This window comes from Pseudophryne corroboree, chromosome 8 (genome assembly GCF_028390025.1).
Source record: "Pseudophryne corroboree isolate aPseCor3 chromosome 8, aPseCor3.hap2, whole genome shotgun sequence".
In the NCBI taxonomy this organism is placed as follows: domain Eukaryota; kingdom Metazoa; phylum Chordata; class Amphibia; order Anura; family Myobatrachidae; genus Pseudophryne; species Pseudophryne corroboree.
The window spans coordinates 456,199,097-456,216,679 of NC_086451.1; the positions used below are offsets into that span (position 1 = coordinate 456,199,097).

The window sequence follows — 17,583 nt, forward strand, 5'->3', positions numbered from 1 at the left end:
TGGCGTGTTCCTCCTGATGTTATGTGGCATTACACTTTTGCCAATTAAATTGTGTGCTTGCCTTGTACCTAATTGAGTCAGTTATGGATTACTCGAGGATGATTGATATATACATATACACACACACACCTCTATATTATTTACCCCCACAAGTATCTACCAAATAAAAAGTTACATTTTTTCTGCATTTTTACCCAGTCTAGAGTGAGTTTTCAGGACAGTTTTCCCTGCACTATAAATAACATTTATATAATGATGAAGACCCAAACAACCCTCTCTCCCGCCATCTGTACCTAGGAGCTTGTGTAGATGTGAGGGCCCTGCAAGGACAGCAGCCACAGCCTATCTGGCGAGTACCAGTAATGCTGCAACTCTATCTGATTTCTTTCTGATTCCATACATTTCCCCCCTGAACCTACACCTGCAAAGCCATATCCCCCTGCCTGAACCCAGTCACACTGTGCACATGCAGGACGCCCTGCTCTCAGCCCGGCACGCTGTAATGGCTGCCCAGGTTCCACACACACTCAGCACAGCGTATGACGGCATGTAACACAATAATATGCGAGGTGCATGAGTGAGGCGGCTGGCTGTAATACACAGAGCCACTACTCCTTCACGTCTCTAACAGCAACTGATATCCCGCCGTGGCCGCGCTCCGCCTTTTATACCGGGCGGAGCGATCTCCTCTGCCCTCCAGTGATGCGGGCGGAAGTCGCGCTTCGGTGACGTCAGTGCAGCGAGATGCTGTGGCGGGCGCGTCATCACACGTCCCAGCGCCGCCGGGTGGCGGGAGAATTGAGTGTGCCGGATGGGGGCGGGGCCGGCGGAGATCCCTGAGGCAGGTGATCTCGCCCTGCTGGAAGTAGCGCGCCGCTGCCGCTGTCATGGGGATTCAGGGGCTGCTGCAGTTCCTCAGGGAGGCCTCCGAGCCCGTCAGTGTCAGCAAGTACCAGGGGCAGACCGTGGCCGTGGACACCTACTGCTGGCTGCACAAGGGCGCCTTCGCCTGTGCCGAGAAGCTGGCCAAGGGGGAGCCCACCGACCAGTGAGTGTTACCGTGCTACATATGTGTGTGTAACTGTATTTATAGTGCACCGTACATATATATGTGTGTATAGATGTATTTAAAGATGTGTGTATGAGTGTATGTATGTATATGTGTGTGTGTATATATATATATATATATATATATATATATATATATTATGTAGGGGAGGAGCCACGTCACCAGGGGGAGGAGCTAGGCCAGCTGGGATAGTTCTGTCACGGCACCAACTACTCCCTTTAGTAACCAGCGTGAGCCGCCGTGCCCAAAGCTTGGCGAGCATATATTTTGGGTACCCTGTTTGGGCATGGCTCCTCCTCCTGGTGGTGTGGCTCCTCCCTATGGTGATGTCAGAGGTCCCTTCTCTCACTTGGTTTTAGACCTAACCGTTTCACCAGGTACAACATGCTCCGCTCCCGGGCTTCACACTTAATCTATGATTGCCGTCACCTGTGTGGTACTAGTTAGCTGCTGGGAATTTTGGTTAAGCACAGGTGACTGCAGTTATACATTAAGAGAGAAGTCCAGCGGCAGGGCATGTTGTACCTGGTGGAAGGGGTTGTGTTAGAGCAGGGGTGGGCAATTATTTCAGCTGAGGGTCCACTTGACATTTCCTGTCAGTATCCGAGGGCCACATACAAAATAGCAGCTCCACCCACTTGCCAAAAATATAGGGACGTGCTTCATGTGGAACGGGTGTGGGCAAAAAATAATACAGATTCATATTAGGCTGCACAATAGTCTCCATTATTCAAATTGTGCCACACAGCGCCTTTTACACACATTACACCAGATAGAGCCCCTTTTACACAGTATGGAAGGTAGAGCCCCTTTTACACATTACAGCAAGTAGAGCCCCCTTTTCACATTAACATTTTATTTAGGATAATTGTTGTACAGCAAGCAAATTATCCAGTGTCTTATGGCCCCTGGGGAAAGGTGTGACACAGTGACAGAACACGGGGGGGGGGTGACACAGTGACATAATACGGGGGGGGAGGTGACAGTGACAGAACATGGGGGGGTTATATGTGACAGAACACGGGAGGGGTTGGTACAGCGAGAGCTAAAGATCTCTCCCCCAAACCTAAAAACAGACTGCCCGCACACACGGGTGTGGTTCGTTTTATCGACAGTGTCTAGGTCGACCACTATAGGTCGACAGTCACTAGGTCGACATGGATGGAAGGTCGACAGGGTTTCTAGGTCGACAGGTCTAAAGGTCGACATGAGGATTAATTTTTTTGGGGTGTGGTTTTCTTCGTAAAGTGACCGGGATCCCAAATTAGTGCACCGCGTCCCCTCGCATGGCTCGCTTCACTCGCCATGCTTCGGGCATGGTGCCTTCGCTCCGCTACCGCTTCGCTCGGCACACTTTACCGTTCCAATCGTAGTCCACATGGATCGTTAAGTATGAAAAAATCCCCCCCAACATTTTTAAAAAAAAAACTCATGTCGACCTTTAGACCTGTCGACTTAGAAACCCTGTCGACCTTCCATCCATGTCGACCTAGTGACTGTCGACCTATAGTGGTCGACCTAAACATTGTCGACCTAGACACTGTCGATCTTCAGACCGGATCCCGCACACACACATCCATTAACTTTACTGATCTGGCTGGCTGGCAGGAAGGATGGATCTATTCTGTACAATTCTGGCTCTTGTCCCATGTAGATCCGCCCCCTGAGGTCCCGTGTAGCCCCGCCCTCTCCTTGGCACGTAGCTCCGCCACTTTTCGGTTGAACCCAGCCTTTGTCACTGGGGACTCTGGAGGAGGAGGAGGCTGCTACAACAACGCAGCAGCAGGGGAGAGAGGCGCCGCCGGCAGCTTGTAGGTACTGTAGCTCAGAGCAATGACAAGCAGCTCAGCTGTTCGGGCCGCTTGTCATTGCTGGCTGGTGGGAGGCAATGGGCCAGACAGGATCGGGCCGCATTTTGCCCACCCCTATGTTAGAGCATAGGTTCTCAAACTTAGTCCTCATTACCCCACACAGTGCATGTTTTGCAGGTAACCCAGCAGGTGCACAGGTGTATTAATTACTCACTGACGCATTTGAAAAGGTCCACAGGTGGAGTTAATTATTTCACTTGTGATTCTGTGAGGAGACCTGGAATACAGGCACTGCGTGGGGTCCTGAGGACAGAGTTTGAGAACCTGCGTGTTAGAGGGTCTGTTGTTCACCAGTGTAACCCATCTGACAACCATCTGCACAGCTATCTATGTGTCAGACAATAGGATATGGATTCTTAATCGTATCTACATTCATGGGGTAAACAACTGGGGGGGGGGACATTCTGTAATTTTAGTTCTATTAGGCAGCAGAGATTAAAGGGGGGTACTCACGGAGCGATATTTTAAGCAGTCTGGCTAGATTGCTTAGAATATCAGCATGATCGCTATAGCGATGCGCGGCCCCGCACATCGCTATCGCTGCTGCTAGATTGGCCTGCATGCAGGCCAATCTAGCGGGTCGCTCACTTCACCCGCTGGGTGAAGTTATGGTTCCCCCCGCACGCTCAGCACAGATCGCGCTGTGCTGAGCGGCAGGAGAGATGTGTGCTGAGCGATTCGCTCAGCACACATCTCTCCTGAATCGCCCCGTCTATATGGGCCTTTAGAGAATGAAAACATCACAGGTACATTGGGTAATATCTAAAAGCCAGAAGCGTGCAAGTAGGGGAGGGGGGGATTGGGTGTCTTCCATGTGCATCTACAAACCGAGCTCCGTGCCCACACACGGTGCTATCTGTGCTAGGTGCGATTTGAGCCTATACTGCTTGTGTTATGCGATTTGTTCAAGTCGCATACTACTAAAGTACAAATCGCATAACACAAGCAGTGTGGGTACGCTACAATATGTAACGTATGCGAAGTTACGCACATCGCAAGGGAAACTAAACACGGTGCGATGTGAACTAGACGCCATGCATTTTGAAATAAAAAGATCAAATAGCATTCGAGAATCGCACAGTGTGTGGGCACCATAAGTTGTCGTTCTGTAGAGGTGTTTTAGGCTCTTGGTAGTTTTCTGTAGTAGTGTTCAGTGGACCTTGCTTCTTGAATTCATGATTTACTACACTAGGAGATTTAAACAGTAATTCAACTGAAAACTAATGCGATTTTTGCCCTGTGTTTCGCTTTTGGGTATTTTTTGTGCAGAAATATTCGTATTCTTACACAAACACAAATCGGGGGAAAGTTCCTGGATTTAATGTGTTTTCATGAGAAACGGTGATGGTCACCTGATTTCTTGCCTGCCTCTGGCAGATGAGAGAGTCCTTGATAAGAGCACTATGGGGACAATTGAATATCACTGGAGTGGTCCGTTGGCTGCAGTAATTTACTGCGGTTAATTGAATATCGCCCAATGTGTGTATTGTATTAATATAAAATCGTGATACTTATAACAAAACTTCCAACCTAAATCAGCACCTGGCTGTCTCTGCCATGTCACAGGCGTGTTATGAGTAAAGGTCCATACACACGGAGCGATGTAGCTGAGCGATTTTGGCTATATAGTCAAAATCGCTCAGAAAGTTAGTGCATATCGCTCTGTGTGTACACAGCCAGCGATGCGCGTCCCCGCCAGGTCGCTATCGCTGCTAAAAATAGATTGTGCAGGCAAGTACATTTTGGCTAGGTTGCTGGAAAAGAAAAAGCATCCCCTTGCTTAAATGAGTAAAGGCCCGTACACACTGGTCGATATATCGGCCGTTCTCCTGAACGGCCGATATATCGCGGGACCGTTGGCCAGTGTGTACGTCCGATACGTCTGTGAACTCCGTCGTTCACAGACGTATCGCGTCGGCCGTGCAGCACATCCGACTGCCAATATATCTACCGATATATTGGCGCGTCGCTGTGTGTGTGTATGGCCGCCCGTATACATGCTGCGGCGGCCGGCGGTGATTGACAGGTGAACTGGGCGGGCGTGTGTACACGCCCGCCCAGTTCATGACGGATCGAGCAGTCCCCGACGGATCGAGCAGTGTGTATTCTGAACACACTGCTCGATCCGTCCATAGATATATCTGCAGATCAATTGATCTGCAGATATGTTAGTGTGTGCCCACCTTTAGCCAAAATCGCACATAGTCAAAATCGCTGGAAAAGTTAGTCAAAATCTCCTACTGCCAGTTCAAGGGAAAACGCTCAGTCAAAATCTCTGTGTGTACGGACCTTAAGACATCACCTCACCTGACAATAACATGTTTTCTCTGACGTCCTAGTGGATGCTGGGGATTCCGTCAGGACCATGGGGAATAGCGGCTCCGCAGGAGACAGGGCACAAAATTTAAAAGTTTGACCACTAGGTGGTGTGCACTGGCTCCTCCCCCTATGACCCTCCTCCAAGCCTCAGTTAGGTTTTTGTGCCCGTCCGAGCAGGGTGCAATCTAGGTGGCTCTCCTAAAGAGCTGCTTAGAAAAAGTTTTATTAGGTTTTTTATTTTCAGTGAGTCCTGCTGGCAACAGGCTCACTGCAACGAGGGACTTAGGGGAGAAGAAGTGAACTCACCTGCGTGCAGGATGGATTGGCTTCTTAGGCTACTGGACAATAGCTCCAGAGGGACGATCACAGGTACAGCCTGGATGGGTCACCGGAGCCGTGCCGCCGACCCCCTTGCAGATGCCGAAAAGAGAAGAGGTCCAGAAACCGGCGGCTGAAGACTTCTCAGTCTTCATGAGGTAGCGCACAGCACTGCAGCTGTGCGCCATTGCTCTCGGCACACTTCACACCAACGGTCACTGAGGGTGCAGGGCGCTGGGGGGGGGGCGCCCTGGGCAGCAATGAAAAATACCTATTCTGGCTAAAATACATCACATATAGCCCCTGGGGCTATATGGATGTATTTAACCCCTGCCAGGTTTTCAGAAAAACCGGGAGAAGAAGCCCGCCAAAAAGGGGGCGGGGCCTATTCTCCTCAGCACACAGCGCCATTTTCCTACACAGCTCCGCTGTTAGGAAGGCTCCCAGGCTCTCCCCTGCACTGCACTACAGAAACAGGGTAAAAACAGAGAGGGGGGGCACTTATTTGGCGATATTAATAATATTTGAGCTGCTATAAGGGGAACACACTTATTTAAGGTTGTCCCTATATATTTATAGCGCTTGGGTGTGTGCTGGCAAACTCTCCCTCTGTCTCCCCAAAGGGCTAGTGGGGTCCTGTCTTCTATCAGAGCATTCCCTGTGTGTCTGCTGTGTGTCGGTACGCGTGTGTCGACATGTATGAGGACGATGTTGGTGTGGAGGTGGAGCAATTGCCTGTAATGGTGATGTCACCCCCTAGGGAGTCGACACCAGAATGGATGGCTTTATTTATGGAATTACGTGATACTGTCGGCACGCTGCAAAGGTCGGTTGACGACATGAGACGGCCGGCAAACCAGTTAGTACCTGTCCAGGCGTCTCAAACACCGTCAGGGGCTGTAAAACGCCCTTTACCTCAGTCGGTCGACACAGACCCAGACACGGACACCGAATCCAGTGTCGACGGTGAAGAAACAAACGTATTTTCCAGTAGGGCCACACGTTATATGATCACGGCAATGAAGGAGGTTTTGCATATCTCTGATACTGCAAGTACCACAAAAAGGGGTATTATGTGGGGTGTGAAAAAACTACCGGTAGTTTTTCCTGAATCAGAGGAATTGAATGAAGTGTGTGATGAAGCGTGGGTTACCCCCGATAGAAAACTGCTAATTTCAAAGAAGTTATTGGCATTATACCCTTTCCCGCCAGAGGTTAGGGCGCGCTGGGAAACACCCCCTAGGGTAGATAAGGCGCTCACACGCTTATCAAAGCAAGTGGCGTTACCGTCGCCAGAGACGGCCGCCCTCAAGGATCCAGCTGATAGGAGGCTGGAGAATACACTAAAAAGTATATACACACATACGGGTGTTATACTGCGACCAGCAATCGCCTCAGCCTGGATGTGCAGTGCTGGGGTGGCTTGGTCGGAGTCACTGACTGAAAATATTGATACCCTGGATAGGGACAGTATTTTACTGACTATAGAGCATTTAAAGGATGCATTTCTATATATGCGAGATGCACAGAGAGATATTTGCACTCTGGCATCAAGAGTAAGTGCGATGTCCATATCTGCCAGAAGAAGTTTATGGACGCGACAGTGGTCAGGTGATGCGGATTCCAAACGGCATATGGAAGTATTGCCGTATAAGGGGGAGGAATTATTTTGGGTCGGTCTATCGGATCTGGTGGCCACGGCAACAGCCGGGAAATCCACCTTTTTACCTCAGGTCACCTCCCAGCAGAAAAAGACGCAGTCTTTTCAGCCGCAGTCCTTTCGTTCCTATAAGAACAAGCGAGCAAAAGGACATTCATATTTGCCCCGAGGCAAAGGAAAGGGTAAGAGACTGCAGCAAGCAGCTCCTTCCCAGGAGCAGAAGTCCTCCCCGGCTTCTGCAAAGGCCTCAGCATGACGCTGGGACCTTACAAGCGGACTCAGGCACGGTGGGGGGTCGCCTCAAGAGTTTCAGCGCACAGTGGGATCACTCGCAGGTGGACCCCTGGATCCTGCAGGTAGTATCTCAGGGTTACAGGTTGGAATTCGAGAAGTCTCCCCCTCGCCGGTTCCTAAAGTCTGCTTTGCCAACGTCACCCTCCGACAGGGCGACGGTATTGGAAGCCATTCACAAGCTGTATTCTCAGCAGGTGATAGTCAAGGTACCCCTTCTACAACAGGGAAAGGGGTATTACTCCACGCTATTTGTGGTACCGAAGCCGGACGGCTCGGTAAGACCTATTCTAAAATCTGAAATCTCTGAACCTGTACATACAAAAATTCAAGTTCAAGATTGAGTCACTCAGAGCAGTGATAGCGAATCTGGAAGAAGGGGATTTTATGGTGTCCTTGGACATCAAGGATGCTTACCTTCACGTCCCAATTTGCCCTTCACACCAAGGGTATCTCAGGTTCGTGGTACAAAACTGTCATTATCAGTTTCAGACGCTGCCGTTTGGATTGTCCACGGCACCCCGGGTCTTTACCAAGGTAATGGCCGAAATGATGATCCTTCTTCGAAGAAAAGGCGTATTAATTATCCCTTACTTGGACGATCTCCTGATAAGGGCAAGATCCAGAGAACAGCTGGAGGTCGGAGTAGCACTAACCCAAGTAGTGCTCCAACAGCACGGGTGGATTCTGAATTTTCCAAAATCCCAACTGATCCCGACGACACGTCTGCTGTTCCTAGGGATGATTCTGGACACTGTTCAGAAAAAGGTATTTCTTCCAGAGGAGAAAGCCAGGGAGTTATCCGAACTCGTCAGGAACCTCCTAAAACCAGGGAAAGTGTCTGTGCATCAATGCACAAGAGTCCTGGGAAAAATGGTGGCTTCTTACGAAGCGATTCCATTCGGCAGATTCCATGCACGAATTTTTCAGTGGGATCTGCTGGACAAATAGTCCGGATCGCATCTGCAGATGCATCAGCGGATAAAATTGTCGACAAGGACAAGGGTGTCTCTGCTATGGTGGTTGCAGAGTGCTCATCTGTTAGAGGGCCGCAGATTCGGCATACAGAACTGGGTCCTAGTGACCACGGATGCCAGCCTGAGAGGCTGGGGAGCGGTCACACAGGGAAGAAACTTCCAGGGCGTGTGGTCAAGCCTGGAAACGTCTCTTCACATAAATATACTGGAACTAAGAGCAATCTACAATGCTCTAAGCCTGGCAAAACCTCTGCTTCAGGGTCAGCCGGTGTTGATCCAGTCGGACAACATCACGGCAGTCGCCCACGTAAACAGACAGGGCGGCACAAGAAGCAGGAGGGCAATGGCAGAAGCTACAAGGATTCTTCGCTGGGCGGAAAATCATGTGATAGCACTGTCAGCAGTGTTCATCCCGGGAGTGGACAACTGGGAAGCAGACTTCCTCAGCAGACACGATCTTCACCCGGGAGAGTGGGGACTTCATCCAGAAGTCTTCCACATGATTGTGGTCCATTGGGAAAGACCAATGGTGGACATGATGGCGTCCCGCCTCAACAAAAAGCTGGACAGGTATTGCGCCAGGTCAAGAGACCCTCAGGCAATAGCTGTGGACGCTCTGGTAACACCATGGGTGTACCAGTCAGTGTATGTGTTTCCTCCTCTGCCTCTCATACCCAAGGTACTGAGAATTATACGGCAAAGGGGAGTAAGAACGATACTAGTGGCTCCGGACTGGCCAAGAAGGACTTGGTACCCGGAACTTCAGGAGATGCTCACGGAAGATCCGTGGCCTCTACCTCTAAGAAGGGATCTGCTTCAGCAGGGACCGTGTCTATTCCAAGACTTACCGCGGCTGCGTTTGAAGGCATGGCGGTTGAACGCCGGATCCTAAGGGAAAAAGGCATTCCGGAAGAGGTCATCCCTACCCTGGTCAAAGCCAGGAAGGAGGTGACTGCACAACATTATCACAGCATTTGGAGAAAATATGTTGCGTGGTGTGAGGCCAGGAGGGCCCCGACGGAGGAATTTCAACTGGGTCGATTCCTACATTTCCTGCAAACAGGATTGTCTATGGGCCTCAAATTAGGGTCCATTAAAGTTCAAATTTCGGCCCTGTCGATTTTCTTCCAAAAAGAATTGGGTTCAGTTCCTGAAGTCCAGACTTTTGTAAAAGGAGTACTACATATACAGCCCCCGGTTGTGCCCCCAGTGGCACCGTGGGATCTCAATGTAGTTTTGGATTTTCTCAAATCCCATTGGTTTGAGCCACTCAAATCGGTGGATTTGAAATATCTTACATGGAAAGTAACCATGCTACTGGCCCTGGCTTCAGCCAGGAGAGTGTCAGAATTGGCGGCTTTATCGTACAAAAGCCCATATCTGATTTTCCATTCGGACAGGGCAGAACTGCGGACGCGTCCTCAGTTTCTTCCTAAGGTGGTATCAGCGTTTCACCTGAACCAGCCTATTGTGGTGCCTGCGGCTACTAGCGATTTGGAGGATTCCAAGTTGCTGGACGTTGTCAGAGCATTGAAAATATATATTTCAAGGACGGCTGGAGTCAGAAAATCTGACTCGCTGTTTATACTGTATGCACCCAACAAGCTGGGTGCTCCTGCTTCTAAGCAGACGATTGCTCGTTGGATTTGTAGCACAATTCAACTGGCACATTCTGTGGCAGGCCTGCCACAGCCTAAATCTGTCAATGCCCACTCCACAAGGAAGGTGGGCTCATCTTGGGCGGCTGCCCGAGGGGTCTCGGCATTACAACTCTGCCGAGCAGCTACGTGGTCAGGGGAGAACACGTTTGTAAAATTCTACAAATTTGATACCCTGGCTAAGGAGGACCTGGAGTTCTCTCATTCGGTGCTGCAGAGTCATCCGCACTCTCCCGCCCGTTTGGGAGCTTTGGTATAATCCCCATGGTCCTGACGGAGTCCCCAGCATCCACTAGGACGTCAGAGAAAATAAGAATTTACTCACCGGTAATTCTATTCCTCGTAGTCCGTAGTGGATGCTGGGCGCCCATCCCAAGTGCGGATTGTCTGCAATACTTGTACATAGTTATTGTTACAAAAAATCGGGTTGTTTATTGTTGTGAGCCATCTTTTCAGAGGCTCCTACGGTTATCATACTGTGATCTGAACCCAGTTAACAAGTTGTACGGTGTGATTGGTGTGGCTGGTATGAGTCTTACCCGGGATTCAAAATCCTTCCTTATTGTGTACGCTCGTCCGGGCACAGTATCCTAACTGAGGCTTGGAGGAGGGTCATAGGGGGAGGAGCCAGTGCACACCACCTAGTGGTCAAACTTTTAAATTTTGTGCCCTGTCTCCTGCGGAGCCGCTATTCCCCATGGTCCTGACGGAGTCCCCAGCATCCACTACGGACTACGAGAAATAGAATTACCGGTGAGTAAATTATTATTTTATTCTGGACGTACACAGGGCGGGATGTACTAAGTGACATCGCCACCTATTTTCGCAATGCTAATCGCATATGTACTGTGCGAAGGACGGCTCTTCCGAGCTGTCCTTTGCCATCTCCGGCGGATCCCTGACTTCTGGGTTTCAGCCCCGGGAGTAATTCTGCACATGCGCAGCGTGATGGGGGTGGCCGCGGGGCATGCTGGGAGGGATAAGTTTGGATCCCTCACCATCGCTGCGGAGAGAAGCCCATAGGCTTCTATGGGGTATTGACCAGCAAAAGCTGTCGATCCCCTCTGTGGCACTGTCCCGCGGGCTGGGTTTTAGTGCATTCAGAAAATGCTGTAAACAGGGGCTTACCCCATTTTCTGTTTAGTACATAACGGCCACAGTGAGATAAAATGCCTGTCAGACTGACAGATGTCAGATAAAATGACTATTGGCTCTTTTGGGCATACACTGTCGGATATCTCTGCGTATGGCCACACTATATAGCTGCATTCCTCTCCTAAAGTGGAAGACATTTCCCATTTCCTCCCCAGTGAATGAATGGGGACTATGGGGCAGATGTACTATTAACCTGGAGAAGGCATAAGGAAGTGATAAACCAGTGATATGTGCAAGGTGATAAGGGCACCAGCCAATCAGCTCCAATATGTAAATTAACAGTTAGGATCTGATTGGCTGGTGCTTTTATCACCTTGCACATATCACAGGTTTATCACTTCCTTATGCCTTCTCCAGGTTAATACATCTGCCCCTATGTCGGCTGTGGCAGTGCATCGGCACTGCCTGATGCAGTCAACGTGCTACTTAAAAAATATTGCGACGGATATGCTGTATGATCTGGCATGTCTGATCGTTTGATATTTTAGGAACGATCACGCACATACACTGTACACCAGGCATTCCCAACCGTGGTCCTCAAGGCACACCAACAGTGCAGGTTTTAGTGATATCCAGGCTTCAGCACGGATGGTTAAATCAAAATAACTGAGCTACTAATTAAGTCACGTGTTCAAGCCTGGATATCACTAAAACCAGAACTGTTAGTGTGCCTTGAGGACCGAGGTTGGGAAACACTGCTGTACACTTTATTTATTTTTAATGCAATTTAGTGTTTATTGAATATTTTTCCAGATACATGTAATGGGCCCTACACACTGGCCGATATTTTGAAAGATATGAACGATCTCGTTCATAAATGAACGAGATCTCGTTCATATCTTTCAGTGTGGAGACTTAAGCGATGAACGATGCGCGTCCCCGCGCTCGTTCATCGCTGGTCTCCTGTCGGCTGTGCATGCAGGCCAATATGGACGATCTCGTCCATATTTGCCTGCACGTCTATGGAGCCGGGTGACGGGGGGAGTGAAGAAGCTTCACTCCCCCCGTCACTGCCCCCCCCCGCCGCCGGGTCGCTCGTCGGCCGTATCGGCCGTCGGGCACCTCGGCCAGTGAGTAGGGCCCATAAGACACAGCGTGAGTCCGTGAAAACAAGCATTAGAGAGTATAATACAGGATATAGACCGGGCAATATCACAAACTCTGACATCAGCAGAAAAGATGCAACAGCGCATATATAAACTCCTCATACCAAATACATTTATGGAATATCAATATAAAGAAACTTTTCTAATATCCATACACTGGGGTCGATTCAGTTCACCAACAGTTGAATAGCACCGGCAATTAGCTCCCGGCTCTATTCAATTCAGCTCAAGTTAAGTCCGCAAATGCCCGTTCTCCTGGACTTAACAGGTTGATTTGTCGGGAGAACAGGCATTCTCCGACTTAACTCCCTGCCGTGATGCCAATTCCTGACAATCGGCCTCGTGCCAGTCGTTCGGCAGCACTTTTGTGGGATTTTCTCTCTCATCTCCCGGCGATATTCAACTGTCAGTGAATTGAATCGACCCCACTGTACACTTATCTGCACGGACCACCCAGATTGTGTGATGTATGCCAGCATTAAAATGGGTTTCACTGCCTGTTTTTGTTGCAGTTAACAGAGAGCAAAATAGTCATGTAGCAAATAGTGTGAGGTTATATCGGCTAGATACTAACCGTTCCAGTGTCTCTTAAGCTCTGTATCGGATGCACCAATGAATGCTTATTAATAGTTTCTACTGTCTCAGCTGTTATCATCTGGGTAAATGGTCTGTGTTGTATTTGTTGGCAGTGATCCAGGTTTGCTGACTCCTGAGTTCATCTGGGCTGCTGTTCCCGGTCTGGAGCTAATAATTAATTTGGGGCTTTTTTTTGTTTAAATAAATGTGCTCCATTTTTAGTTAATTTAATATATATGTTGGGATGATGTACTCTGTGCTAATTGGACATACATTTTAAGCGGGTATGTATCACTTGACCGCCGGTCAGCATACCGATTCTGGTATTGAGATGCCCGGCAGGGGGTGAGTGGAACGAAACCACTTGCGGGCACGGTGGCGAGTCTATGGGTGTCGTGGACACCCATGACTTTAAATAGTCCCTGTTGGTCTGGATTGTGAGTGTACGGGGATGTTGGTGCTAGGATTGAGACTGGCAGTTACATAACTACATCCCATTTTAAGCTAGCAGATAGAGGATCAGCTCCAATCACTGATCTCCCGGGAACCTTCTTCAGTTCTGATCTCCCTAGCGCTCCCTGCTCCCACCATACTGCATGAGACTGTAAGGGTGGATAGGTTTCCCATAGCACACAAGCAGCTTCTTCCTCTAAGTTACCTAGTACAGTCTGTAAAGTTAGTTAGAGGTGTATCCAGTTGGGTGCGAGGCTTTGCTTGCACAAAAACTTGTCACAATTTCTCTGACGTCCTTGTGGATGCTGGGACTCCGTCAGGACCATGGGGAATAGCGGCTCCGCAGGAGACTGGGCACAAAAGTAAAAGCTTTAGGACTACCTGGTGTGCACTGGCTCCTCCCCCTATGACCCTCCTCCAAGCCTCAGTTAGATTTTTGTGCCCGAACGAGAAGGGTGCATACTAGGTGGCTCTCCTGAGCTGCTTAGAGTAAAAGTTTAAATTAGGTTTTTTATTTTCAGTGAGTCCTGCTGGCAACAGGCTCACTGCACCGAGGGACTAAGGGGAGAATAAGCGAACTCACCTGCGTGCAGAGTGGATTGGGCTTCTTAGGCTACTGGACATTAGCTCCAGAGGGACCGATCACAGGCCCAGCCATGGATGGGTCCCAGAGCCGCGCCGCCGGCCCCCTTACAGAGCCAGAAGACAAGAAGAGTCCGGAAAATCGGCGGCAGAAGACGTCCTGTCTTCAATAAGGTAGCGCACAGCACCGCAGCTGTGCGCCATTGCTCTCAGCACACTTCACACTCCGGTCACTGAGGGTGCAGGGCGCTGGGGGGGGGGGGGGGGGCGCCCTGAGACGCAATAAAAACACTTTAGATGGCAAAAAATACATCACATATAGCTCCTGGGCTACATGGATGCATTTAACCCCTGCCAGTTTTCCATAAAAAAGCGGGAGAAAGGCTGCCGAGAAGGGGGCGGAGCCTATCTCCTCAGCACACAAGCGCCATTTTCCCTCACAGCTCCGCTGGAAGGACGTCTCCCTGACTCTCCCCTGCAGTCCTGCACTACAGAAACAGGGTAAAACAAGAGAGGGGGGGCACTAATTTGGCAGATAAATTTATACAGCAGCTATATAAGGGAAATACACTTATATAAGGTTATCCCTGTATATATATAGCGCTCTGGTGTGTGCTGGCAAACTCTCCCTCTGTCTCCCCAAAGGGCTAGTGGGGTCCTGTCCTCTATCAGAGCATTACCTGTGTGTGTGCTGTGTGTCGGTACGTTTGTGTCGACATGTATGAGGAGGAAAATGGTATGGAGGCGGAGCAATTGCCTGTAATAGTGATGTCACCCCCTAGGGAGTCGACACCTGACTGGATGGTCTTATGGAAGGAATTACGTGATAGCGTCAGCACTTTACAAAAGACTGCTGACGACATGAGACAGCCGGCAAATCAGTTAGTACCGGTCCAGGCGTCTCAAACACCGCCAGGGGCTCTAAAGCGCCCGTTACCTCAGATGGTCGACACAGACACGGACACTGACTCCAGTGTCGACGGTGAGGAAACAAACGTGATTTCCAGTAGGGCCACACGTTACATGATCACGGGAATGAAGGAGGTTTTGAACATTTCTGATAATACCCTTTTTTGTGGTACTTGTAGTATGTGGGGTGTGAAAAAACTACCAGTAGTTTTTCCTGAATCAGATGAATTAAATGAGGTGTCTGATGAAGCGTGGGTTTCCCCCGATAAAAAACTGCTAATTTCTAAAAAATTATTGGCATTATACCCTTTCCCGCCAGAGGTTAGGGCGCGTTGGGAAACACCCCCTAGGGTAGATAAGGCGCTCACACGCTTATCAAAACAAGTGGCGTTACCGTCTCCTGATACGGCCGCCCTCAAGGAGCCAGCTGGTAGGAAGCTGGAAAATATCCTAAAAAGTATATACACACATACTGGTGTTATACTGCGACCAGCAATCTCCTCAGCCTGGATGTGCAGTGCTGGGGTGGCTTGGTCGGATTCCCTGACTGAAAATATTGATACCCTGGACAGGGACAGTATATTATTGACTATAGAGCATTTAAAAGATGCATTTCTATATATGCGAGATGCACAGAGGGATATTTGCACTCTGGCATCAAGAGTAAGTGCGCTGTCAATTTCTGCCAGAAGAGGGTTATGGACGCGACAGTGGTCAGGTGATGCGGATTCCAAACGGCATATGGAAGTATTGCCGTATAAAGGGGAGGAGTTATTTGGGGTCGGTCTATCGGACCTGGTGGCCACGGCAACGGCTGGGAAATCCACCTTTTTACCCCAGGTCACTTCTCAGCAGAAAAAGACACCGTCTTTTCAGGCTCAGTCCTTTCGCCACCATAAGGGCAAGCGGGCAAAAGGCCACTCATTTCTGCCCCGGGGCAGAGGAAGGTGAAAAAGACTGCAGCAGGCAGCCTCTTCCCAGGAACAGAAGCCCTCCCCCGCTTCTGCCAAGTCCTCAGCATGACGCTGGGGCCTTACAAGCGGACTCAGGTACGGTGGGGGGCCGTCTCAAGAATTTCAGCGCGCAGTGGGCTCACTCGCAAGTGGACCCCTGGATCCTGCAGGTAGTATCTCAGGGGTACAAATTGGAATTCGAGGCGTCTCCCCCTCGCCGGTTTCTGAAGTCTGCTTTACCAACGTCTCCCTCCGACAGGGAGGCGGTATTGGAAGCCATTCACAAGCTGTATTCCCAGCAGGTGATAATCAAGGTACCCCTCCTACAACACGTCTGCTGTTCCTAGGGATGATTCTGGACACAGTCCAGAAAAAGGTGTTTCTCCCGGAGGAGAAAGCCAGGGAGTTATCCGAGCTATTCAGGAACCTCCTAAAACCAGGCCGGGTGTCAGTGCATCAGTGCACAAGGGTCCTGGGAAAAATGGTGGCTTCTTACGAAGCGATTCCATTCGGCAGATTCCACGCAAGAACCTTTCAGTGGGATCTGCTGGACAAATGGTCCGGATCGCATCTTCAGATGCATCAGCGGATAACCCTGTCTCCGAGGACAAGGGTGTCTCTCCTGTGGTGGTTGCAGAGTGCTCATCTTCTAGAGGGCCGCAGATTCGGCATTCAGGACTGGGTCCTGGTGACCACGGATGCCAGCCTGAGAGGCTGGGGAGCAGTCACACAGGGAAGAAATTTCCAGGGCTTGTGGTCAAGCATGGAAACGTCATTTCACATAAATATCCTGGAACTAAGGGCCATTTACAATGCCCTAAGTCAAGCAAGGCCTCTGCTTCAGGGTCAGCCGGTGTTGATCCAGTCGGACAACATCACGGCAGTCGCCCACGTAAACAGACAGGGCGGCACAAGAAGCAGGAGAGCGATGGCAGAAGCTGCAAGGATTCTTCGCTGGGCGGAAAATCATGTGATAGCACTGTCAGCAGTGTTCATTCCCGGAGTGGACAACTGGGAAGCAGATTTTCTCAGCAGACACGATCTCCACCCGGGAGAGTGGGGACTTCATCCAGAAGTGTTCCAAGTGATTGTAAACCGTTGGGAAAAACCAAAGGTGGACATGATGGCGTCCCGCCTCAACAAAAAAACTGGACAGGTATTGCGCCAGGTCAAGAGACCCTCAGGCAATAGCGGTGGACGCTCTGGTAACACCTTGGGTGTACCAGTCAGTGTATGTGTTCCCTCCTCTGCCTCTCATACCAAAGGTACTGAGGATTATAAAACGGAGAGGAGTAAGAACTATACTCGTGGCTCCGGATTGGCCAAGAAGGACTTGGTACCCGGAACTTCAAGAGATGCTCACGGAGGATCCGTGGCCTCTACCTCTAAGAAGGGACCTGCTTCAGCAAGGACCCTGTCTGTTCCAAGACTTACCGTGGCTGCGTTTGACGGCATGGCGGTTGAACGCCGGATCCTGAAGGAAAATGGCATTCCAGATGAAGTCATCCCTACCCTGATCAAAGCCAGGAAGGACGTAACTGCACAACATTATCACCGTATTTGGAGGAAATATGTTGCGTGGTGCGAGGCCAGGAAGGCCCCGACAGAGGAATTTCAACTAGGTCGTTTTCTGCATTTCCTGCAAACAGGACTGTCCATGGGCCTAAAATTAGGTTCCATTAAGGT

The 17,583-nt window shown here is 50.0% G+C and overlaps 1 protein-coding gene across 1 annotated transcript in view; it reads left to right on the top strand.

Annotated features, from left to right (window-relative positions):
* The first annotated feature begins 701 nt into the window (after nucleotides 1-701).
* The window catches only part of EXO1 (exonuclease 1), a 50,987-nt gene continuing 34,105 nt past the window's right edge, over nucleotides 702-17,583 (top strand). The window contains exon 1 of the mRNA XM_063938333.1: nucleotides 702-1,048. Within this exon, the coding sequence (XP_063794403.1) occupies nucleotides 888-1,048 (161 nt within the window). The 5' untranslated portion in view covers nucleotides 702-887. The remainder of the gene's footprint in view (nucleotides 1,049-17,583) is intronic.